General features: G+C 35.8%; 5 protein-coding genes across 5 annotated transcripts; 1 reads left to right on the top strand and 4 right to left on the bottom strand.

Annotated features, from left to right (window-relative positions):
- Positions 1-1513: 1513 nt before the first annotated feature.
- LOC113311271 (bet1-like protein At4g14600) lies at positions 1514-3239 on the top strand. The gene is made up of 4 exons (XM_026560114.1): positions 1514-1643; positions 1765-1882; positions 2098-2154; positions 2801-3239. Exons 1-4 carry the CDS (start codon positions 1591-1593, stop codon positions 2960-2962), a joined length of 390 nt encoding a protein of 129 aa, XP_026415899.1. The 5' UTR covers positions 1514-1590; the 3' UTR covers positions 2963-3239.
- Positions 3240-3367: 128 nt separating this feature from the next.
- LOC113311264 lies at positions 3368-5491 on the bottom strand. Its single transcript, XM_026560107.1, has 2 exons — positions 4342-5491; positions 3368-3901 (listed from the first exon to the last, which is right to left on the bottom strand). Exons 1-2 carry the CDS (start codon positions 5437-5439, stop codon positions 3509-3511), a joined length of 1491 nt encoding a protein of 496 aa, XP_026415892.1. The 5' UTR covers positions 5440-5491; the 3' UTR covers positions 3368-3508.
- A 479-nt stretch (positions 5492-5970) lies between these two features.
- On the bottom strand, positions 5971-12847 carry LOC113357097. The gene is made up of 3 exons (XM_026600373.1): positions 12658-12847; positions 6535-6569; positions 5971-6384 (listed from the first exon to the last, which is right to left on the bottom strand). Exons 1-3 carry the CDS (start codon positions 12845-12847, stop codon positions 5971-5973), a joined length of 639 nt encoding a protein of 212 aa, XP_026456158.1.
- A 599-nt stretch (positions 12848-13446) lies between these two features.
- On the bottom strand, positions 13447-15534 carry LOC113334852. Its single transcript, XM_026581077.1, has 2 exons — positions 14531-15534; positions 13447-14031 (listed from the first exon to the last, which is right to left on the bottom strand). Exons 1-2 carry the CDS (start codon positions 15479-15481, stop codon positions 13600-13602), a joined length of 1383 nt encoding a protein of 460 aa, XP_026436862.1. The 5' UTR covers positions 15482-15534; the 3' UTR covers positions 13447-13599.
- A 631-nt stretch (positions 15535-16165) lies between these two features.
- LOC113334859 lies at positions 16166-18318 on the bottom strand. Its single transcript, XM_026581088.1, has one exon. It carries the CDS (start codon positions 17732-17734, stop codon positions 16679-16681), a length of 1056 nt encoding a protein of 351 aa, XP_026436873.1. The 5' UTR covers positions 17735-18318; the 3' UTR covers positions 16166-16678.
- Between the last annotated feature and the right edge of the window lie 6272 nt (positions 18319-24590).

Below are 24590 nucleotides of genomic sequence, written 5' to 3' on the forward strand. Positions count from 1 at the left end.
CGGTTATCATTTCAAATAGGAAAATATGAGAAGAATTTGGACTGGAAAATTTTGAGTACATTGGATGGATTTAGTCTAGAATTTGGAATATTTTCTTTCTGGTTAACAAAGGAGAATATTCATAAGATTTATACTACCCATATTTTGTTCGTTCAGGAAATCAGGATTGTCAAATTTTTATTCGGAAATCAAGGAAAGATTTGGAGTTCAAAGATTTGGTTTAAATTGAGATTTATCTTGTTCTTTTTTAAAGAGTTTATAAAAATAAAACTATCGTTTTACTTTCTCTAACCAGAAGAACAAGTGATGTATCAACAACTTCTAAAGATGTTATGTAGCAAGTTTATGATATTTTGGTAGAACTCAAAGAGGAACTTCATGATATAGCCGACCTGACAAGAGCCTGACGTGCTTATGATCGTTTAATGGTGGATTCGGAAGACAAGGGTGTTGTTATGTAACTGATTTCTTTGATATCTTCAAGAAAATAGTGAAGTAACACGTTTCCAAGTTTAAGAGTACCTCGTTGTTCGAAATTGGTGATTTCTTTCCAATATTTGATGAATGTGTTGAAACAAAAGGTGAATCAGATGTTTCACAACAACAAAATTCTGACGAAAATTACTATGTCCGAGCAATAACAACAAAGTGTGTAACATCTCAGCGTTGCATATATGCCTATGTTGTTGCAATACTTGGAACATGGTGTAATTTTCATTATTTAAGAACATTTCATTATTTATTGAAGTTATCAAGTCTAAAAAGAAAATGCAGATACGACAAAGGCTTTAGTAGACCAGGTTTTGTGCTTACAACCTTGAGGACAAAGTTGATTTTAGGACGGGAGTAATGTTATGTATCTGATGTTGTAGCACGTACGATTGTTGTTTATGATTATCATATAATGTAGTTAAGATTATTATCGGTTATTGAAACTGTTTGTCAGTTATTGTAAGAATAAAACCTTATAAAAAGGTCGTATTGTAATCATTTAGACTAATCAGTGAAGATATTATATTTGAGAGTTATTCTTTTTTGGATTATTTTCTTATAAACAGGATTGACTTCCCTTATAAATTAAATCAACTGTGCTATTTGTTATGATTCTTGTTAAGAAGATAACATAGTCACAAATAAAATTCCTACCACAAGTCAAATTTAGAATGACAATACAAACTACAGTATACCAAATGATAGGACTCATTTTCCACCTTTATAATAATCTCAGTGAGTCATAGGATAACCGCCACACGATTTTTTTCCTGAGAAATTTCGATGGATATTTCGGTGAGTCTAGCATCCCTCTTTTTTGGATCCCAAGAAAAAAATTTGGGTAAGCAGTACGCGTCACCAGATAGATTCTTGGCCGCAGATGCTCCAAAAGTGATTCGTTCGAAGGTGCGATGATCGCCAGCTCTGAGTAACAACCAAAACTTCAACGGTCGGATATGTGTAACCGACAAAATACCATTCTTTTACTCTTTCGGACTTCGGATGAACCCATAAATAATGGGTTGAATTAGTAGAAACCACGCCGGTGTCGAAAAGTCATAAACTATTACCAAATTCTGGTCTCGTTTTTTCTCTGTAATGGCGAATTCAGGCGGACTTCCATCCTACGGTGCTGTTTCTCACAGATCAAGGTATCATCACTTGATTTCATCCCTTTACACAAAGAAGAAAACCACAAACCCTAGAAATTTGAAGAGTATCTCGATTTCTAATTCTTTTTGTATAATTTGTTTGTTGTTGTTGTTGTTGCAGTGCAAGATCGGGGTATAATAACAATCCAGATGAAATTCAGCTTCGAATCGATCCGATGAATGCTGATTTAGACGAAGAAGTTAATGGTCTCAGAAGTAAAATTTCCCTGCTCAAAAACGTAAGTTTAACAATTCTAGGTCTAACTTTTTGATTTTTATTTCAGATTTCTGGAATTTTTCTGCAAATTTTGAAACGTTTGAATGTGGTTTATAGTGATGGATATTGATAATTTGAGATATGAGACATTTTCTTCGATTATGTCTGTGAATTTTTGGGCGAGGATGATGTTGTATTTTTTTGGTTAATCTAATTAGGTGGTTGTGTATGTTGCAGGTAGCACAAGAGATTGGGAATGAAGCTAGATATCAGAATGATTTGATTTCTCAACTGGTAATAATCTTCTTGCCTTTCAGAATTTGTTTATCTGTTTTTTGATTTACCTTTCAGAATTTTCACTACTCGCCCGGCTTAGAATAGCACTCTTAGTGTTTAGGAAATCTTATTTGGTTGTTCCTTGACTTGTATGTTGCTAAAAAATGCTTCTACGTCTTATGGCAATTTATCACATATTGTTGGATCGTGACGATTGCTTGTAATTTTCAATAATTCGTGCTTCGCCAGTTGCCGCCGTTGTCCAATTCATGTGGGACTGGACATCGTGGAAGCAAAAAAAATTCATGTTTTGTGGATAAACTCTAAGATCATTTTGATGAGCTCTATATTAGCCAGAGTGTTAGCTCAATTCTCAATTGTTGTATGCTTTGGGTAGGTAGATAGATACAGCTAAATACATAATTCCTTGCACAAACGATGCCTATAAAGGACACAGTTGCCGAATTTGCAGTAGATAATGAGAAAACTGATTCCCTACTTGTTTCATTCCTTCGCAAACTTGCATTGATTTTTCATAAAATATTAAAATTGAATACTGCGTGTTAGCAGATGCTGCACATGAATACTCGTTACACATTGTGACTATGTGATAGATTGCCCTCTGATTGGTTTTGTCCGCTCTTTTTGCTTTTTGAGAAAACAGCAAATGACGGTGATTAAAGCGCAAGCAGGAGTGAAGAACAATATGAGGTGGATAAATAAAAAGATTATTCAAAATGGTTCGAACCACGTATTCCATGTACTGTTGTTTGTGTTATTATGTTTCTTCGTGGTCTACTTCTTGTCCAAATTTTCTAGAGGATGATGAGTATTTGGCTCAAGGAAATAGCTGATCAAAGAAGTTTTCAAGGTCATTCAAATTATCCAGATGCAAAACGAGCAACGTCAATACAGGTTCCACTGTGAAACCTTTCTTTTTAACTGCAGCAACTCTAAATGTTTTATGTGATCTTTTTCTTTTTTCTAGACTTGAATCCAACAGTTCTTTTTTGGTGTCTTATAGACTAAACATATGATGAATTTGTACATATATGAATACATAGCTTTATCTCTGAAATGAAATGTAGTGCCTTCAAATTTTATTTAGAATATGCAGAAAAGTTTTACATAGGGGAACTACACTTGTTAAAGCCTTATAATCAATCACGAGTTTTCGATGTGTATAAATCAAATTAAAATGCTAAAAATATTTAATGACTTTCAGTTGGCTTGTGATACCCTCTCCTGTGACACTTAGAGGTAGCCATAGAACTTCATATCAGAGCCTGTCTCTTACAATATCTAAGCTGTGTAGTCTTCCCTTGGAAAATTTACTTGTAGATTACTGAAACATACATGAGCTGGATGTATGTTACCCACATGAGCAGATATTTGAGTTTATGGGTGATTCTATAGAGCCTTGGTCTAGCTTGTCTGTCTTCACCTGGTTAATAACTCTTCTGGACCATTCAGCAAAGTAAGTCTCATTGTGGCCAACCTGCGCACCCTTGAAGTATTTGAAACATCGATCACTTTCTGCAGGAGGGCATATGTTGTCACCTTGTTGGTCCCACCAAGCACCTTCGTGTCTCATCCCAGAGGCACTTGCTACCCAGTGATGAGCAAATTGGCCCACACCTGCGAGTTCTTTCCATCCTCTGGGAAAGAATTCCATCACACTACTACCCCTATCCATTAGCACCTGGTTCGTCAATTGAGCCCCATGTGGTGACGCCACGATATCAGTAGAACTCATTAAACTGACCTGATTATGTACAACACACATACAAAAGAAAGAATTAGGTTGAAAGGAAATTCAGAAATTCATAATCACTTATATACAGATGATAACCAAATTATTGTGCAGAAACAATTTAGATAATCTTAACTTCTCAACTAGCAGATATTTGATTGATTGTGACTTGTAGAATTTTCACTAGATACGCAAAGAATAGTGGACTGGATTGTTGGAAGCATCGAGTGTTTTCTATGTTTTTCCCATGAACCCTTTAGGGCATATTTAACTGATTGATAGCTTTTGCTAAATGTGAAATTCTTTTGTGGGTGTGTCTGTGTGTTTGTTTCCGAACCTTTTAGTTTACAACTATAATAGATCATGTCATTTGTAGGAAGGATCATTCAAGTTTTTAGATATGTACTTATTCTACTTATATGTTTCAAAAGCCAAGAATTAGATCCACCAACCTGATCACAAAAGCTGAGATCCTCTGAGTGGACTGCTGTTAGCTTGCATCCTTCTACCTTCTCACATTCTCTTTGGAATATCTGGATCACAACTGATTCATTTTTGAAAGACCTCGGACCCTTCCTCATCAACAGTGTCAGCCGAATAACTGGTATCCTATTTCCATTAATGTTCAATACCTTCTCTGGTTGGCTTACATTACAGAAAGCCCTAGCCTTGCACCTCATCAGATCATATGCTTCACGCTTCTTCTCCTGCCCCATCCTCCCCATGTTATGCCTCATCACCACAGCTTTCTCGAAACAGAGCAATCCATTCCCTCTTTCAAATGTTTCTAGTTTTAAATCATCCTCATAAGTCGCTTCCATGAGTTTCTGAAGCCATGTTACCATCCCAGTCCTGAGTTCACCCCAGTGGAAAAGGACCCATCTTGAAGGCTTTTCACAGCCTTTCCTTTTATACCACCCCACAAAAGGCAGCATGGCCGTCACTGCGTGAAACAGATTGTTATAATCATAGTATGTATCTGATACATAGGTCAGCCCTTCCATGAAAGTGGCATTGGTAGGGAGACTCTCCGGCCATGCTAAACCATAGAAGTTATTTCCTCCATCACGGCGATCACGTGCTGATAAACAGAGTATCCTTCTTTTAGATACCTCTGATGGGAAGTAAAGGTACTCTACTTCATCATCCTCTATTGTATCTTCGATTGTGCTCATGAACCAGGTGTGTCCTTCCCTGGGTTTAAACCTCCAGTCCTTGAGAGGGAGAAAAGTGACCGAGTCGCGTAACTTAGATGTCATTTCATTGAGCTTGCTTGAGTAGTTGCCTGAATCATAGTTAGTCTTGCATAATTTCTCCCACTTTTGGAATGTCCATGACTTGAGGGAAGTAGAAGAGGTTGGTGTATGTAGAGCTTGAAAATCAAAAAGAATCAGAAGTGTAACTAGTGATAGAGCGAGAAAGATTATAATTGTTGTGTTGCTATAGATATCGAAACCCTTAGATTTGCTGTGCACGTCATTGGTCTTTTCTTGCCTCTCCATTTCCACAACTGCTATCTCATTCATTGTTTGTTTTTGAGGAACACCCATAAGAAGAAGATGATCATGAAATGGTTTCTGTGAATGTTTCAAGGTTGAGTGAATGGTTCCTTGGGAGTCTGAAAGATGACCCTATAATATTAGTATAAATCTTGAAAACTGTATGCTTTATCATGTACTTCAATTACTGAACCCAACTTTTCTGAGTGCTCGTAAATGAGTGTTGACCTTTTGGTTTTGTTAATCAACATAATTATCTTTTCTTATCTGTTGGATTAGTTAAATATTTTCTTTCATGGTTTGGAGGAAATAGTTTGTCAGCACATATGGAATTCAAAGCATTTTCATTTGTTTAATGCTTCCTCTCTTTATGTTGCATTTATGAACTCTGTTGTGTGATTTAAGATAGAGAACCGCGGAACCGGGATCTACACCAGTGTCCGCATCAGTTCTTAATTTTTGTGCCATAGTCAACTCTATACAAACAAAAGAAAGAAATGATAGAATTCTGTGTGGTGTGTGCACATGGAAATTTGCAGAACATAAACCATCTCAAGGGGTTGGTTTCTGATTGCAGGAGAATTATGCATTTATAGAACAGTAATCTGAATGTGATTTAACCACAGGCACATCCACTCGCTTGAAGTTGTTGTAGCTTATTTTGTTTCCAGTTAGGATTCTGTTTCGGGATTGTTCTTGTTTGTTTATCTTCACTTCAGCAAGTACATTTCTAACCCATTCGGTGAAATATGTCTCGTTTTCACCAATCTTTCCATCCTTGTAAATAGTCATACAACGACGATCATCTTCTGGGAATTCGCATTTTCGCAGATCAACATCTGGAAAAGGATCTCTCCATGCACCTTGATGTTTCATTGCTGACCAACTTGCTAACCAGTGATAAACAAATTGTCCTACACCAGCTATTTTGAGCCATCCTTTGGGGAAGAATTCCAGTACGCTGCTATTCTTGTCCATGAGGAACATATTTGTTACCTGTTGAACTCATCAAACTTACCTGCAAAAAACATCAATCAACCTGCATTCATTATTACTGATTCAACAACTGTCGCATTAGTATTTTGTCTGATGGATGCCCAGCGAGTCAGACACATCTGACTCGTTTGAGCTTCAGTCAGAACTCACCTCATGACGAGTCAGACTATCGAAAATTGCAAATACTGCAAAAACAGCATATGAAAAATGAGTCTAAGCCTAACATTGTATATATAATTTGAGTACGAATTGCTGGTCTCACATTGAAAGTTAGGCCAAAAACTTGAATTCTAGAGCTCCTGGCCCCCAACCAATAGGAATCCTAGGTTTCCTTATATTTAGCGATTTCAACTACACATCAACCCATACGGTGAACAACACTCACTACACATAACCAAGCCCTAATTCTCTTCTCTTTCGTTACATTTACTGAAGGAAAAAAAAGTGGCTCCGAACCCTAATTTTATTCTCTTCTCTCAATGATGAATAAACTTCGAGAGACGAAGCGCATCATAATAGATATGTACTTGATAGCAAACACGGTTTGTTTCTTCGCTCAGTTCAATTTAGTTTATTATACAATTTAGTTTATTATATCAGTTCGTTTTGAGGTTATTATTGATTCTGGAATCGATCACTTGAAGTTTCTATTATATATACAATAGTTATAGTTATCATAAACCTAATTTTTAATTTTTACTTCTGCATGTAGAATTTGATTTTCGTCCACCACACGCCTCTCTAACCACAACATGATTATGGGTTGTTGTTTTCATATTTTTTTTTTAGTATGGGTTTCTTAGTTAGTGTTTACAGGTTTTTGGGAGGCATGGATCTAATTTGATTGGTTTCTTTGTTGTCTTATTTTAATAAATGTGATCCGTAGCCAGGAAGATGTAGCTCTCTTCTCTGAACGGAACATACCTTGGAAATATAGCTATATCTAAATATTTTCTTGAGGAAGCTAATCTAAGTACTGGTTTTTAGTATGGGTTTCTTAGTTAGTGTTTACAGGGTTTTGGAAGGCATGGATCTATTTTGATTGGTTTCTTTGTTGTCTTATTTTGGTAAATGTGATCCGTAGCCAGGAAGATGTAGCTCTCTTCTCTGAATGGAACATACCCTGGAAATATAATTATATCTAAATATTTTCTTGAGGAAGCTAATCTAAGTACTGGTTGTTATGAAGACTTAGATTTCCTAAATTGTGGAAGCTATCTAAGTAATGGTTGGGTTTTACTTTGATAAGTTATAGGAACATTTCTTAAACTTCACCAATGTAGGCTTTAGATCTATGGATCAAGTTTCAGACTTAAGAAGTCTGCACATGTAAAATATTTTTGGAGATAGTACTACCACGAAAATGCTTGGGAGACCCCAGATTCATACCCCAAAAAATATATCCCACTATGTGTCAACTTCTTATTAGCTCACTTTTAAAGCGGACTCCCTGTTTTTTTCGGGTGGGGTAGGGTGAAGTGGAAATCTACGGTGGAGATTATTGACATATAGAGGGGTAAGATGATGGGGTATGGAGCCGGGGTCTCCCTAGCAGCTTCGGTACTACCATGATATTGGTGCTATGCTTATTAATTCCTTAAGAAAACTTCAAATACGATATGTTAAACTACCAAATTACATCTAATAAATCTCAAGAGAGTGAAGCAATTTTCCGTTCTTTGTGCATTTTTTCACTTAGCAGCTTGGTCATGATGACAAATAAGTGTAGTTGTTTTCCATTGTTACTACAAGTACTATATTCTTTGAGTTCTGCACAAGACAAGGCCTTTTAGTGTCCTTGATAGTGGATAGTGATTTTTTGTAAACATTTCAAACATGCATCGCTGACCTATGGTATATCCGTGGATTCGTTAAAAAAATTGTGCACTCTTACACGTTTTTCTGATTGGTGTGTTGGAAGCGGCAAATAGGTTGCACGATTTTGGGATCATGTCATTTAGGAAAAAACATAAGGAATCAGCAATACATAAGGAATCAGCTTTAAAAGATGCTTTTCTCATCAAGATATTGATGATGGACTCATTGTTAACGAGAACCAGCTTTAAATTTCAAGATATCAATTAGATAAAAAAAATTATATAAGTATTCAACTCACAGACCTGCTAATTTGGTACGGTTGTAATTGAAATTTCCTCAATACCAACCGACTTACATGTTCAACATAATTGTTGTTATTGAAATTTATGTTCCCCGACATGTAAACCCATAGTCGTTAGACCTCATCCTAATGCAAGGAAAAATTACAAATATCTAAGTCCCCAAATACATCTCGAACCCTTTATTTCTATTTCCACTTCAATGTTTGTACAGGGTTAAAGAGAATTTAGTTCAATGTATGTTTAGACCTATTCCCAGTTGATCATCCTTGGAAATGTCCAGAGAATATACATTATTAACTATACTGAAATGTTCACGGATTATTTTTTGGTATTTTGGAAAGTGGAACAAAAATAATGATCTCTTCTGAATTATTTATTTGGTTGACAATTAGATTCATGTAATAAACTCTATAGGAAAATGGCAGAGATAAATGGAGTGGTGGCTTCTGATGCAACATTAGTTATGACACCTAACTGAATTGGGTTACTGTTTCGACATCTAATATTTACTGCTTTTTGAAGCATCTATGATAAGATATGTTAATACTAATCCATTTTCAGTTGAAAGAAGAAAGACGACACGACCAGTTATTTGTATGTTAGGAACTGACTCTTATGGTATTTTATATGGAATAAGATTGATATGTTATGGACTATGAACTCTATAAACAACCAGGACATAATGCTTCTGAGTAAAGGAGTTAAAGAGACTGTCTTAGAAGAAGGAGCTGGAGGTTGTGAGATGGAAGGTGTTCCGGTTAACATACTTGAGGAGGATCCAGCTGTGAAGATGAAGAAGCTACGACTAAAATCATACACACATATCTCAAACTCCGGTAATTTGAGATGCAATTAACTAGAGTTCCTGTAAGAATTCAATTTACTTCTACATTAAACTACTCGATGAAATTTTTAGTTTGTAGATCCTTCTCCGTGAACATGTTGAGTCTTAATTAGTAAATTCTTTTATGTGGCATCCTTGAAAGGTTATAGTAATTCCCATCGTTTGCACAAGTGACAGGTGCAGTAGAATTTGTTTAGCAACAACATACTTATCTTTAACTTTATGCCTATCATTATTGCTTTTCATTTGGAAGTTATATTAATTGGCAGAAGGACCTTGCCAACAAATTCATGAACTAAGATGTAAAGCCGTAAATATAGTACACCAAAGAGCACTTAATATCCCAAAAGTATAAACTCAGGCTCGTGCAGCGCACGGGCTAAGCACCTAGAGCTCGTGGCCCCCTACCAATAAGAATAGAGAGTTTCCGATGTACATGGGCAGGAGATTAATCACCACTAAACGTATGAAACAAAACAGTATCTAACCCTAATTTTCTTCTCATCCCTTCCTTTCTTTCTTCGCTCCTATATATCTCTGAAAAGATCTACAGAAACCCTCAAGAAAATGGTATATACGGCCTGCTCCTACACCATAACTAACAAAGGAAAAATCTTATTTACAAACAATCAGAACCAAAAGCCAACTCCCAAGGCTCTCAAGGCAATTTATAATTGGGATTTTTTTCTCTTCGTTGTGTTGTGGTAGATTTTTATGGACTTTCTTTCTAGATTGTGGTTAAGAATCCAAACTTTAGTTTTCTCATTTGATTCAATTTTTTATATTCATATTCCCTGTACTTGATCATATACTCACTTGCATCAATATATATATTATTGAAACTTAGGTATATCGCAAATTCATATAGGTATACTAAACTGAAATATAATGTAACCTGTATGAATCATTAGGTGTATACTTAAGAATAGCATATGTTACTCATTATTCCTCTAGTACTTTTCCTATTTGCGGCACAAGACTTCAAAAAATATAAGGTGCAATAGATTGGACTAAAAGATCAAGAAGTATCGGTTGCGAGTTTAGCATATGTGGCACTCGAAAAACTTATCTGCAGAAAACTGCGATCCAAGATTTTTTTGGCTGTTGCATCATCCGGTATAGCGTCATTGTTGTTTCCCCGAGAAATGAATGTATATTCTTGGTTCAAAATTCCAATAACTTTGAAGCAATTCCACGTGCAATGTTAGTCATGAAACTCAGTTGGAAGAGTTGATATGCAAGGATGGAATAAGAATTTTTGGATGAAGCACTGATGATTTACATACATGCTTTTGAATCTCTAGAGCGAACAATGAGAGATCTCCTGAATCCAAGCAAAGAAAATTGTTTAGAGGAAAGAGCAAAAGCTCTCCTGTTAGGAGGTGATTTTAGATAAATATTAGGGTAATTATTACCAGTTATTCGAGGTGGAAGCCGTAAAAGTATTATTGATGCTTTTATTAGTATGTCGAAAACTATGGAAGCATTTCCATGTATTTGAGTTGTCGGAGAGCATGAGGTTGTTGAGTGGAAATCGTCGTTCCCGAAGAAAAAAAATCAATGTCTGACTTCAGCAGGTGGATTTTGGATCTTGGAGACGGGAACTACCAGCAAAAGCAATACAGGGAGAAGACGAAGGGGCAAATTGGATTAAGATACCCGATGACTTGATTAAGAGTGATGAGAATCTCATCAAAAAGATGGTTGGGGCCATTTAGCATGAACTGATTCATATATTTAAGGTTAAGAATTACCCGAGGGAAAGATGCATCTTATCACCAACTAAGGGAACTGTTTAGTAGATAAAGGGATTACTTGGTGTCTATGCTTCGAAATAAAAACACATTTTTCTAAGTTCGCGATCAATAAGTCCTTGGTTTTATGACTTTGAGAATGCGGAGGCATTATTATACAATAAAGAATATACTAAATACTCAAAAAGTATCAGGAGTACCTAATCATGTGCTACGATTGAAGCTTCATGGACCAATAATGTTTACCAGAAAAATAAATCCAAGTGCTGTGCTGTGCTGCCTTTTATCACAGAAACACACTTACCTTTTATCCTAAGAAGAATGCAGTTTCGTATTTAGGTATGATTTTTAATGACGATAAACAAAAGTCAGGGTCAGAGTACCAATAATATTGGGAATCTATCTACCGAACCCAATTTTCTTTCATGGACAGCTTTATGTCGCAGTCTCGGAGACGACAACGCCAAGTGGATTGAAAATTTCAATTGAAAACAAAGGATATGGTGCGAAGGATATACTTAGTAAGTGGTATACGGGAAAGTATTCAAAAATTTGCTTTAGTTAAGTGAGATCTCTTTGGCTCATTCCACTACTTTCGTAGTTATTCTTTTCGGGATAATTAATCCAGCAGTGTTTAAAAATGATAACGCACAATTGTAGTTGTTAGAAGGATAACTGTCAATGTGCCTAATAGAATCCCACTTTTGGTAAAAGCATTTTCTAATAAGCTAATTAAAAAAGAAATACAAAATGGAGAAGAAGTTGGAAATGTTGTTTACACACCATGAATTTCATTCAAGATTTACTATTAAGCAATCGGTGTAGAAATGGAGGAAACTTTCTTACAGGACCCTATGATTGTGAAGATAATGGCTGAATATTTTCCTGCTTAGTATTATTAAGCTTTTTTTACTGTTTTCTTTGATTCTTAAATGAGTTTTCTTACCTATATAATGGTATTACATAAAAATGGTCATAATGAATGTGAATCATGTTTTTTCACAGCTTCAACATATACCAATCATATGATTTTAGCTGAGAAGATGTTATTAACAATGCTTGATTAAGAAAGAATTTCACATATTTACCTCCAATAATTTAATCCTCTGGAATGTTGAACTTAAAAGCCCATACCAACTAAAATTAAGTAGATAAGCACTAGAAATGGTACAGTTTTACGGAAACTAGCGAGCACTCTTCCTCTCTTAGAAATGTTGTATGTGATTGGATACTATACTTTGACACTATAGGAGAGACCCGTCTCTACATTTTCAGCATGAATAATGATTGATTTAACTTAATCCCGTGCAACGCACGGGGAAGATACTAGTCTGACTATGAAAGTCAGACCTATGTCGGATGTTAGATGTCGAGTCAGTAGATTCAGAAGAGACGAGGTATTTCATCGAAAGAATAGCTGAGCTGAAAATCTGACTCCACCTGAGTCAGCAAATGACAAATTCCTTCTTAAAAACTGAAAATTAGTAGTATTAAACAATATTTACCTGCTCACAGAAGGTAAGACTAACGGAGTCGGCAACTTGTAACTAGCAACCTCCAGCTTTCACACATTCTCTTTCAAATATCTGAGTAACCACAGACTGTTTCTTAAACGATCTTGTTCCGGTTCTCATGAACATCGTCAACCCAATCTGCATATCGTTTCGCTCCAAAGGCACGTTACAGTAAACTCTAGCTTTGCACCTCAATAAATCATAGGTTTCAATCCTTTTCTCCCTAGCCATTCCGCCTTCGTTGTGTCTCATAACAATAGCTTTTTCGAAACAAGCTGGTTCGCCATCTTTCAACCTGTCAAATGTTTCGATGTGGACATCACCATTGAAACTAGCTTTCACCGACTCTCCTATGCCAAGCTACAAATGGAAAAATGGCAGATAACCCATGCCAAATATTAGCATAACTATAATGGTTACTTGTTTTTGAAAACCGTTTTGCTGGTTTGGGAAAGTAGTTATGTGATTGAGCAATTTCTGTTTGGTTTTTTCTTTTCTCAAAACGGAAACGGACTGATATATAAATATATCAGTGGGTTCAAGCGGGGGTTTCTTATTATCCAATGAGGCTTGCGTACAATTATTGTAACATTTATTTTTTCTGTAAATATCTCTTCACCGAATCAAATCCACTTCACGACGTTCACGTTTGTATTTATAAATGGTTTCTGTGAATCTTTCAAGATTGAGTTGATGGTTGACGAACTCTGATGTGAGATTTAAGATAGAGAACCCGTGGAACCGGGCCGTTCTTAATTAATTTTTGAGCAAGTGATTAATAAACAAGTTTTATGAGGATGCTATATCTAATTTTATATGCACCAATGCAATGAACAAAAACATTGATTATTACCGAGAAATAGTTTTCAACTTCACTTCCAAATTAAGTATTAACTGTGCATGTGAAGGAGTAACGCATCTAAAGGATCTCTGTTTGCTATTTTGAAGTTTACTACTATTCCCTACGGCTATATATTCATTATTTAACCACAGGCACATCCACTTGCTTGCAGTTGTTGAAGCTTATTTTTGTTTCCAGTCTGAATTCTATTCAAGGATTGCTCTTGTTTGTTTATCTTCACCTCAGAAAGTACACTTCTAGCCCATTCAGTGAAATATGTCTCATTGTGACCGATCTTTCCGTCCTTGTAAATTGTCATACAACGACGATCATCTTCTGGGAATTCGCATTTTCGCAGATCAGGATCCGGATTAGGATCTCTCCATGCACCTTGATGTTTCATTCCGGACCAACTAGCTATCCATTTATAAACATATTGCCCTATACCTGCTAATTTGAGCCATCCTTTAGGATAGAATTCCATTACGCTGCTGTTCTTGTCCATGAAGAACATATTTGTTAGCTGTGCCCCATGTGGAGATACTAAGATATCTGTAGAACTCATCAAACTTACCTGCAAAAAACAAAAACAAAAATCAATCAACCCCGCACTTCAGTATTGCTGATTGAAAAACTGTACCATTTTGTCTGATTGATGCCCATCGAGTCAGACACATCTTTTCATCTGATATCTGACTCGATTAAAATCTGATTCGTTGGACCTTGAATCAGACTAATTTAAAATCTGACTCGTTGGAGCTTGTGTAGACTACTGAAAATTACAAGAACAGCCTAACATCTGTAACATGAATTTATCCTATTTAGATGAGCGGAAAAAAGCTAGAGTCCTAGACCTGGGTTTTCATAACCTGGGACCGACTGATTCAGTCAGACTCCACCTGAGTCAGATGTAAGATGTCTGAGTCGGTAAAAAAATGGACAATCTTTGAGTCAAAAGAACAGCTGAGCTGAAATCTGACTCCACCTGAGTCAGCTAATGACAAATTCCTTTTACGATCAGAGGTGCATAAAAATAAAAAATGGAAATGAAATTAGTATTAAGCTATCTTTACCTGCTCACAAAAGGTAAGATTACCGGAGTCGGCAACTTGTAACTTGCAACCTCCGGCTTTCACACATTCTCTTTGAAATATCTGAGTAACCGCAGACTGGTTCTTAAACGATCTTGTTCCGGTCCTCATGAACATCGTCAACCCAATCTGCGTGTCGTTTCGCTCCAAAGGCACGTTACAGTGAACTCTAGCTTTGCACCTTAACAAATCATAAGTTTCAATCCTTCTCTCCCTAGACATTCCACCTTCATTATGTCTCATCACAACAGCTTCTTCGAAACAAGCTGGTTCATCATTTCTCAACCCATCAAATGTCTCAATATGAACTTGACCATTAAAGCTAGCTTTCAATAATGTTTCTAACCAAACACTCATTTCCCTCCTAAGTTCACCCCAGTGAAACAAAATCCACCGTGCAGGTAACGCGCACTTACCGACTCTTCTATGCCAAGCTACAAATGGAAAAAGGGCTGATAACCCATGCCAAATATTACCATAGTTGTAGTGATTGTTGGAAATAAATGTTAAACCTGGATAAAATGTAGCATTTTCTGGCAGTGCATCAGGAAATGCTAAGGCATAAGAATTCCATGAGCCGTCATGACCATCACGTCCCATTATACAAAGTAATCTTCCTTTTGATGCATTTGATGGGAACTGTTGGTACTGAACTTCACCTTCTTCATGTGTATCATACATCGAAGACATAAACCAAGTATGACCGTCTTGGTTTGTTTGAGAGTATCTCAAATCTTTTAATGGAAGAAACGAAACGGATTGACGTAGTTTAGTAGTCATTGAACTGATAAGCTCTGATGAATTTGATTGTTTGAGAATCAACACATAACTTTGAGTAAATCGGGAAGACAACGAAGACGAAGCAATTGCAACGAATATTACCACAGCAATAGCTATTCCAAGAAGAAAAAATAAAAGTCTTTCGCGAAACATATAACGAGTAGGTGTTGAAGATCTTTTTGATGGTTTGGGCAAGATATTATGTGTTTGTGCCATTTGTGGATTATCTTTTTCTTTTCAAAAATTGGATTAATATATAGTGAATCAAAATTCACTTTACGTTTCTAAATAGAAATCTAGCTATACAATCCACTTTACGTAGAATATATCTGATGAATGTACCGACAATAATGTATAATTTCAGTTTTCTCTTCTCTTAACATGGCCAGGCCATTGAGCACTACAAAAGCTTGCACATTGCGTGCACGGATAGAATTTTGTAATGTTTGCTAATCAGGAGTCCATAGTGGAAATGAACCACATATGAAAAGGAAAAGGAAAATGCTTCAACTGCAAGTCAACATAACTTCATATGGTGTTAGTCAATTTATATTCGGATTATATCACGCGGCTTTGTGATTCTTTGAGTGCTTCTGTCAAGTTCTTGGCCGTGACTTAAACTTTGATGCATTTAGACATAATTATCAGTAATCAAAATGTCAACTGTTTTGCTGAAAATTTTGAGTTATCATAACTTTTCGGTATATAAGCAAATTTTATGGGTACAAACAATTCCGTGCAGGGCCCAACTAATTTGCATGCAACTAGATCTAGAATATATATATATATATATGAAAGAACGTCTCCGGGTTATTTTAACCACATGCACATCCGCTTGCATGAAGTTGTTGCAGCTTATTATCCATCCCCAAATGAATTTTATTTGAGGAATGATCTTGTTTGTTTTTCTTCACTTCATTAAGTACATTCGTAGCCCATTCAGCGAAAAATGTCTCGTTGTAACCGATCTTTGCACCTTTGTAGATCTTCATACATCGGGGGTCATCTTCTTGGAATTCACATTTTGGCTGATCAGGGTCCGGATAAGGATCTCTCCATGCACCTTGATGTTTCATTCCGGACCAACTAGCTATCCAGCGATAAACGTATTGCCCAACACCAGCTAGTTTGAGCCAACCCTTCGGGAAGAATTCCATTACGCTGCTATTCTTGTCCATGAAGAACATGTTTGTTAGCTGTGCACCGTGCGGAGATACCAAGATATCCGTGGAACTCATCAAACTTACCTGCATCAAAAATCTATTAATCATGCATTCCTCAAACAGGCAATATTATATGGCAGGATTCAAATGTACGAAGGAATGAATGAACAGAAGAGTCGAAACGGAATTAGTACTGATGCAAATTTACCTGCTCACAAAAGGTAAGGTTATTGGAGTGAGCAACTTTTATTCTGCAACCTTCAATCTTTGCACATTCTCTTTCAAATATCTCAATAACCACAGACTGATTTCTAAACGATCTTGCTCCGGTTCTCATAAACATCGTTAACCGGATTTGTGAATCCGTTCGTTCCAAACTCACATTACAGTGCACCCTAGCTTTGCACCTCAACAAATCATAAACTTCAATTCTTCTCTCCCTAGACATTCCACCTTCATTATGTCTCATAACAACAGCTTCTTCGAAACAAGCCGGTTCGTCATTCTTCAACCCGTCAAATGCCTCAATATGAACTTCACCATTAAAACTAGCTTTCAGCAATGTTTTTAACCAAACACTCATATCCCTCCTAAGTTCACCCCAATGATACAAAATCCATCGTGCGGGTAACGAGCACTCACCGACTCTTCTATGCCAAGCTACAAATGGAAAAAGGGCTGATAACCCATGCCAAATATTACCATAATTATAATGATTATATGAAACAAATGTTAGTCCCTTAAAAAATGTAGCATTTTCTGGAAACGCATCAGGAAAAGCTAAGGCGTAAGAATTCCATGATCCGTCGTGACCATCACGTCCCATTATACAAAGTAATTTTCCTTTTGATGCATTTGATGGGAATTTCTGGTACTGAACTTCACCTTCTTCATGTGTATCATACATGGAAGACATGAACCAAGTATGACCTTGATGAGCTGTTTGAGAATATCTCAAATCCTTCAACGGAAGAAACGTTATGGATTGACGTATTCTAGACGCCATTGATTTGAGTTCTTCCGAACAGTTTAAGTACAAATCACTGTTAGCTAGTTTACCCCATTGATGGGATAAAGAGAAATAAGAAGTAATTGAAGATGGAGTTACAAGAAGTTGAACTTGGAAAACAATCAAAATGACTACAAAAATGCATAGGAAATATATCAAAAGTTTTTCTTTTGATGGTGTTATTGAAATATTTTTATGTGGATGTTTCTCTGTTTTCACAACTAAGTTGCTCATAGTGATGAAAATGCTAAAATGTTTTAATGGTTTAGAAGATGAAGAATTTCCTTGTGTTCATAAAAAGTTGAAGATGATTATGAGACATGCAATGGCAAAACCCTCATGGTGGCGAATAAAGTCAGAGCGTGGATGTCATGCTCCTTATCCCCAAATTTCATGCATGCTTGGGTATAGAAAACTTGAAACGGTTGCAATTATTGTCCAAGTGGAACTGAGATTATTTATACACTACGATTACACCAGTCCCTGGATCCATATGAAGAAGAACTAAGCGTCAAATTTTCTGGTGATGAATAATACATTATTATTTCATTGAACTAAAATGAATCCATTTCTCTTGATATGTTTGAATTTGCCAACCCATCTGCCAGACGTGGTATAAGTGGGATTCGAAACCCTGACCTTTTAGGAAATTTTCATGTTTTTGCTTGTGTTGTGCCCTTTTTGTTTTTGTCTTATCCTTTATGGAAGTTCTCAATGTGCTCTCATGGCATTTTATAGTGGTTTTAATGGAAATTTTGGGTGGAATTTTAATTGCTATCAAGATTCAAGACTTTGGGTATATTACTTCCTTGTTTATGATAAAATCCTATTTTCTAGAAGAAAAAATAAAATCCTATTTTCTGGAAGAAAAAAAAAATTCAGAATGGTTGGATTATAATTCGAAACCCATACTTTCATCATGTTGGTATTACGTTACTTCTCTTCATGGATTACTATTTGTACTTTTAATTGTATTTTGTCTTTGATCCTAATATTGTTGAAGTCGAGCTAATTCCTATTTTATCATGACCGACCAAATTGTTGGGTATATAGTGGTAAAACCGACCGAATAGAAAGAAACTTCTGCGTTAAAACGCTAAACCGAATTGTGTTGCGCCATTCTAAATTGCGATCAATATTGCAGGATTTATAAAGAGGAATACCAAATCTTCAAAACAAAATCCTGGTTAAATTTCGAAACACATAGATTAATTAGCTAGACAACATAAAGATCATAACAAACCAAGATTAAGAAATAGATGCGTAAATAAAACGCAAGAACATTTGAATGCAGAAGAACATTAGGTGTATCCCTCTCAAGCAACATGATGTTTCGTAGGTGTCTGATAAAACATGGAGTGATTAAGATAAACCTGAAAGAAAAAAAATGCAGAAGAACATTTGAATGCGAAGTAATATCATCAAACATTAGCAAATGATCCAATATAATCATGTTGTGAATAGTGAACATACTGATCCACTGGATAATCACAAATCTTGTTGAAGCTCTCTTTCTTGAGATTGTAAGAGATAATCTCGTAAGGTAAAAGTATGAACGCCTTCAACTCATCTTCATCACCATCTCCTTCAACAAATACCTTTAATACACGGTAATATAAAAGATTAATGGAAACACCACTCCCATACTGATTTGCTAATTCTCCAAGTTCGACTCGAGATATAGGTTTCCACCCACTGTAATCTATCTCCATCTCAAAGACATTGAAGCAATTGGAGGTTGAGGCCTTGTCACGTAAAATAAGATACAAATGACCATGCACTCTCCATAATACTCTCGGGTAGAGCTATATCTATTCATTTCATCACTAAAGGGAGAACTTTTTAGTACTTGCTGAGCAATATCAAAGTAAACTAGAGTATGGATGCTCGACTTGATCCAATTCAGACAGCCATTCCAATAAAAACCACGATAGCTAGGGAGATGAAAGATATGATAAACAAGTCTCCATGAACATGTTTCTGAAGAATAAATTGCTATCTTATACATATGAGTTGTATGATCAGTACTCCAGATACATATATACAATTTCATAGTTAGGTGATTTTTGTGGACTGAAAGCTAAATAGAATTGGAAATAAAAACAATCCCTCCAGTGGATTTCTTTTTGGTATTGAGGTGGTAGAGGAATGGTTCTGTAATGTCTTGTGGAAGGATTGTAAATATAGCGAGTTCCGGTATGAGAACTAGGGTAAGGCCGGCAGCACAAAAGAAGATCATTACAAGACTGTTCAATATGCAAATCTACTGGTCGCTGTTCATTGACTTGGATTTCAAAACTGATATTGTATTATTGTTACTGACTTTGGCTCTATGATCAAGCAAAAGTATATCATAGTGTCTCTCATCGTATTTGGGAAAAAACAATCCAGATATTGAAATATTATTGTTATTAAGCGCATAGTGTTTTTGCATGAAATATGAATCAGTGATGAGAGAATACCAATGTTTGGATAAATATTTGAGAATTCACAGGTATCTCCCCTCCTTTAAAACACTAAGTCATATGAGCTCCCACGTTGCACGGTGAGTGTGACACTCCTCTCAAATTAAATTAGATAAAAGCTTTGAAGTAGAGCAATTCTGAAGAGGACAAGTGGCGGGACTCTATTGGCCTGGGCTTTATAATTTGAATAACACTCTGTTTACACCCTATATTTAACTGTTCGTTTATAACTCTGTTAGAAAAAACGTGGGTATACAACACTTATGTGTAAATTTTCAGCTAACTAATTATTTATACTTGGTGAGTGTGACACCCCTCTCAAATTAAATTAGATAAAAACTTTGGACTAGAGCAATTCTGGAGAGGACAAGTGACGGTGGCGGGACTCTATTGGTCGGGGCTTTATAATTTGAATAACACTCTGTTTACACCTTATATTTAACTGTTCGTTTATAACTCTGTTAGAAAAACGTGGGTATACAACACTTATGTGTTAATTTTCAGCTAACTAATTATTTACACTTGGTTTACACCCAATATTTAACTCGACGTTATTCACGTCCGTTAGGCATACAACACGGAAGTTACTGATCCTAGCTAATACTAACTGGATCGGTCCTAGCTCCTCAGTTTTCTTCTCAGTTCTCCACTTTCAACTCCTCTTTTACGTTTCCATCTTCAACACCACGCACCGAAAGCTAACAGAGTACCAAGATTCAAAACGACTGACTGGTGATGGTGCTGTGTTACGGTATTTCTTCTTTGTTTTTATCGTTCTTTTTGCTCAAGTTAAATATAGAGCTTTTAAGGTTTGAGATTTTGGTATAGATATTATTGATCTGTTACCAAAAAAAATAATATGTTCAATTTGTTTTGTTTAATATTGTGATCCCTATTTGCGAAGCTTTAATTCAATTTCAGTTAGGATTTTTGAATTCCCAATTATGAAATAAAAAATTCTGATATTACAGATGAGCATAACATGGATAAAATTATGGAGATTGAATCAAAGATAAAATATAAAGGTTTCAACATAGATATTTTCTCATGGATGTTTCTTTGTTTGATCCTGTTCTATTTTTTGTACTGATTTGGTTTATCTTTGGCTTTTGCAGTGAGGGTTTAACTCTTTTGTGGTCTGGAGAGGAAAACCAACAATGTAGACGCTAAGTAAAAACTCCAGCCCGATTCTGTTTGGTAAATACTATCCCGTTAGCTATTTTTTTCATATTGTATTTAAAAAACATTGATGATTTTAGTTAGTTTTAGAGTAATTTTGTATCAACAGGAAAGTGGTTATGATTGATATTGTTTACTGCACCAGAGTTAGCCGATAAAGAATAAGCTCTTACTTTGTGTGCTTTGGTTTATGGGGCCAACATGTGAACCTTATTCTCATGCAATATGGAATTAATATGCTTCTTATGTATACCAAAATATCCAATTTTAAAGGATATGATGTTGGAAAAACGATTAATAAAAAAATAATTTTTTAAAGTTTTAATAAAAAATTATAATTTATTGTTTTATTTTGTGAATGAAACTTTTTAATCCCACGTCGTGGAGTTTCCAATTTTTAGTAGTTTTAAGAAACTATATAAACCTTTTAGTCCCACATAGGGGAGTTTTTCTTCTTAAGTTGTATTTGTCAATTATATAAAGAAATTCACTACTTTTGTAAAATCTATGGGAAAGGGGTTGCTCTATATTTTAGAGGGACCCCTAAGGGAAAATATTTTATAGCGGTTTTTAAGCATTCGCGATTTTCCTTAACGGTTTTTTCGGAGTTGCCAAGCTCAAGTTGAGCATCTACTACATATGCTTGTAGTAGGTGTATTAGGGTGTTTTATCCTGGAGATATCCGTCCTGTGAGGGATATAGCATCACTCTTGAGTGTAGCCGGGCGCTAATGTCTTAAGGACAGCGTGTTGAACACGTGACTCACTCTATTTTCCAAAAGTTTTGCCTTGTTGCTGTTGCGGAGATACGGGGAGCTTGTTCGTTTCGTCAAAGCAATCATTTCCATTATAAAGGAGCTAAGTATCAATAACTTTTGCTTATTTGATTTTTCTTTGTTTTTGATTATTGCACCCAACAATCTTAAGACATTATCATTTGTAATAATCGAAAACGATTGATTGGTTTGTGAATCATGGATGTTAATTGTGGAGTGAAAAAACAAAAACGAATTTCTGGTCAGCTGTAGAGTTTCAATTTTATCTTTTAATCTAAAAGGAATTTCGATGAACCCTTTTGACAAAACGTATTAGACATCCTGATAGTTACCCGCGTAAAATTTCAGAATTTTTGGAGTTGTAACAGTATTTTTTTTATATTTTAAAAAACAGAAAAATGTTTCTGAAAAATTCTGACGAGCAGAAAATTTTTGTTAACTAAATTAATTTTTGTGGGGTAACCATGAGTTTTTTGAAACGCTGATTCAAACGAAGTTTGTATATATAGATGTTATCTTCAAAACTCATATTTTACTTTCTGATTTGGAATTGTGATTTGTGAATAAAGGTGTCATCTCCGAGGGACATGGCTAATAGCCGCATGTGGTTGGAAACAAATCTTCCAAAGATGGCAAAGGTGAGAACATTGAACGCAACTCTAAGCATGGTCTTCATGATAACGGTATATTTCGTAAACCTGAACCTGGAATTACTTTAGTTAAGGGTGAGTGTTATGTTTGTAAAATTTCTGGCCACGCGGCAGTAAATTGTAGACAACATAAAAACCTTAATAAGTAGAAAGTTAATGCTAATTTAGTTGAAACAAACTAGAACGAGTTTGGTGGCATGATGTCGGAAGTTATTTTAATAACCAATGTGAGAGACCAGTAGGTGGACTCTGGAGCCACCAAGAATGTTTGTTGAAACAGAGACATGTTCACCTCCTATCATAGGATAGGGGATGTCGAGAAACTCTTATTGAGTAACTCATATGCAATAGAGGTTGCATAAAAGGAAAAGGTCGAGCAGAAGCTCATATCTGTAATATTCTCACATTGAATGAAGTTTTCATGTTCCGAGCATATGCGAAAATCTTGTATCTTGTTCTGTTGTAGATGGAAAAATATTTAAGATCTTAATTGAATCTGGAAAACTTGTTGTAACTAGGCAGTGATTTTTTAAGCAAGAGTTATAGGACTTTGGGTCTATATAAGCTTAACGGAAAAACTGATGATGTGAACGTAGTTGATTCTTGTGATATCTTTGTGTGATTGATTGTTTTACGTGGTAGACTTGGAACCGTAAACTTATAAGTCAATGCTTAACTGGCTAGCATAGGCTTCGTACCCAAATTTAGTTTGGATTTTGAACACAAAAGTGAAATCTGTGAAGAATCAAAATATGCTATAAAATCTTTTAGCACAAATGTTCAGAGTAATTCTAAGCCTTTAGAATTAATTCAGTTAGGCCTAGTTGACATGAGTTCAACCCAAAACCACTGTGGTAAAAGATGGTTATAACTTCCGTAGATGATTGTACGAGGTACTATCTTGTATACTTGCTTAGGATAAGGATGACGCCTTAGAAGCCTTAAGATGTATAAACTTGAAGTTGGAAACCAATTAGAAGCCTTGAACATAACAACCGTATCCTTAAGGAGATGATAATTTCCATGTTGATTAGTTCAGGATTACCTGCGGCCTTGTGGGGGGAGGCAGTCCTCTTAACTAGTATATCCTGAATAAAGTACCCTTTTAAGAATCAGATGAAACTCCATATGGTTTATGGAACGGTAGATGACCTTCTTATGAATGTGTCAAAGTGTGGGGGCGTTTGACTAAGATTGTAATTCCTCTTCCTAAAAGAACTAGATTGAAACCAAAAATGTTGATTGTGTTTTCGTATAGGGTATATTGAGTATACTTCTACAAATAGATTTTTGGTTGTGTGTTCTGATTTTTTCTGACATTGGTGTGAATATTATTACGGAATCTAGGGATGCTGAGTTCTTTGAACATGTTTATTCTAAACCTGTACCTCATTAGAGATGTGTTGTTGATCCCCTAGATTTATCTTCAAATAGTCAGAACTTATTTTAAAGGAAGATGAAGTTGATGTTGAGCCTAAGAGAAGTAAAATAATTAGACTTGAGACTTCTTATGAAACCGACTTCATAACATGCCTAGCTTAGTCTGAGCCACAGACTTGTAAAGAAGCCTTAATATCTACTGAAACCCCATTCTGGTAAGAAGCTTCATTTAGTGAAATGGACTCAGTCCGTTGGAACCAGACTTGGGAGCTTGCTAGTTTACCTCCAGGTTGTAAGACCATGGGATGTAAATGAGTCTTTAAGAGGAAACGATAGGTAGATGAAACTGTGGAAAAATATTAAGCTAAGTTGGTAGCTAAAGGCTATAAACTAAAAGAAGGTGTAGATTTCCTTGATTCTAATTCAATTGTGACGGAAATTACTTCCGTTGAGATACTAATTGTTATTGCTGCCATAAAGAACGTAGAGATACATCAGATGGATGTTAAGACAGCTTTTTCTAAAACCGTGAATTAGGTAAAGAAATTTACATAGATCAACCTGAAGACTTTGTAGTGAAAGGTTGTGAATACAAAGTTTGTAATTTGAAAAATCTTTGTATGGTTTTCAAATAAGCACGT

This window comes from Papaver somniferum, chromosome 1, assembly GCF_003573695.1.
Source record: "Papaver somniferum cultivar HN1 chromosome 1, ASM357369v1, whole genome shotgun sequence".
Taxonomy (NCBI): Eukaryota; Viridiplantae; Streptophyta; class Magnoliopsida; order Ranunculales; family Papaveraceae; genus Papaver; species Papaver somniferum.

What these genes read in the sequence shown, in the direction of transcription:
- LOC113311271 (XM_026560114.1), top strand. Translation starts at nt 1,591, where the DNA reads ATGGCGAATTCAGGCGGACTTCCATCCTACGGTGCTGTTTCTCACAGA. An exon ending in GCTGTTTCTCACAGATCAAG is followed by an intron (nt 1,644 to 1,764) that starts GTATCATCACTT and finishes TTGTTGTTGCAG; the next exon opens with TGCAAGATCGGGGTATAATA. An exon ending in ATGATTTGATTTCTCAACTG is followed by an intron (nt 2,155 to 2,800) that starts GTAATAATCTTC and finishes TTGAGAAAACAG; the next exon opens with CAAATGACGGTGATTAAAGC.
- LOC113311264 (XM_026560107.1), bottom strand. Translation starts at nt 5,439, where the DNA reads ATGGGTGTTCCTCAAAAACAAACAATGAATGAGATAGCAGTTGTGGAA. An exon ending in ATCTCAGCTTTTGTGATCAG is followed by an intron (nt 3,902 to 4,341) that starts GTTGGTGGATCT and finishes GTACATAATCAG; the next exon opens with GTCAGTTTAATGAGTTCTAC.
- LOC113357097 (XM_026600373.1), bottom strand. Translation starts at nt 12,847, where the DNA reads ATGGCTAGGGAGAAAAGGATTGAAACCTATGATTTATTGAGGTGCAAA. An exon ending in AGAATGTGTGAAAGCTGGAG is followed by an intron (nt 6,570 to 12,657) that starts GTTGCTAGTTAC and finishes CTGTTTTTGCAG; the next exon opens with TATTTGCAATTTTCGATAGT. An exon ending in ATAGTCTGACTCGTCATGAG is followed by an intron (nt 6,385 to 6,534) that starts GTGAGTTCTGAC and finishes TGAGTTCAACAG; the next exon opens with GTAACAAATATGTTCCTCAT.
- LOC113334852 (XM_026581077.1), bottom strand. Translation starts at nt 15,481, where the DNA reads ATGTTTCGCGAAAGACTTTTATTTTTTCTTCTTGGAATAGCTATTGCT. An exon ending in ATCTTACCTTTTGTGAGCAG is followed by an intron (nt 14,032 to 14,530) that starts GTAAAGATAGCT and finishes TGTTTTTTGCAG; the next exon opens with GTAAGTTTGATGAGTTCTAC.
- LOC113334859 (XM_026581088.1), bottom strand. Translation starts at nt 17,734, where the DNA reads ATGAGCAACTTAGTTGTGAAAACAGAGAAACATCCACATAAAAATATT.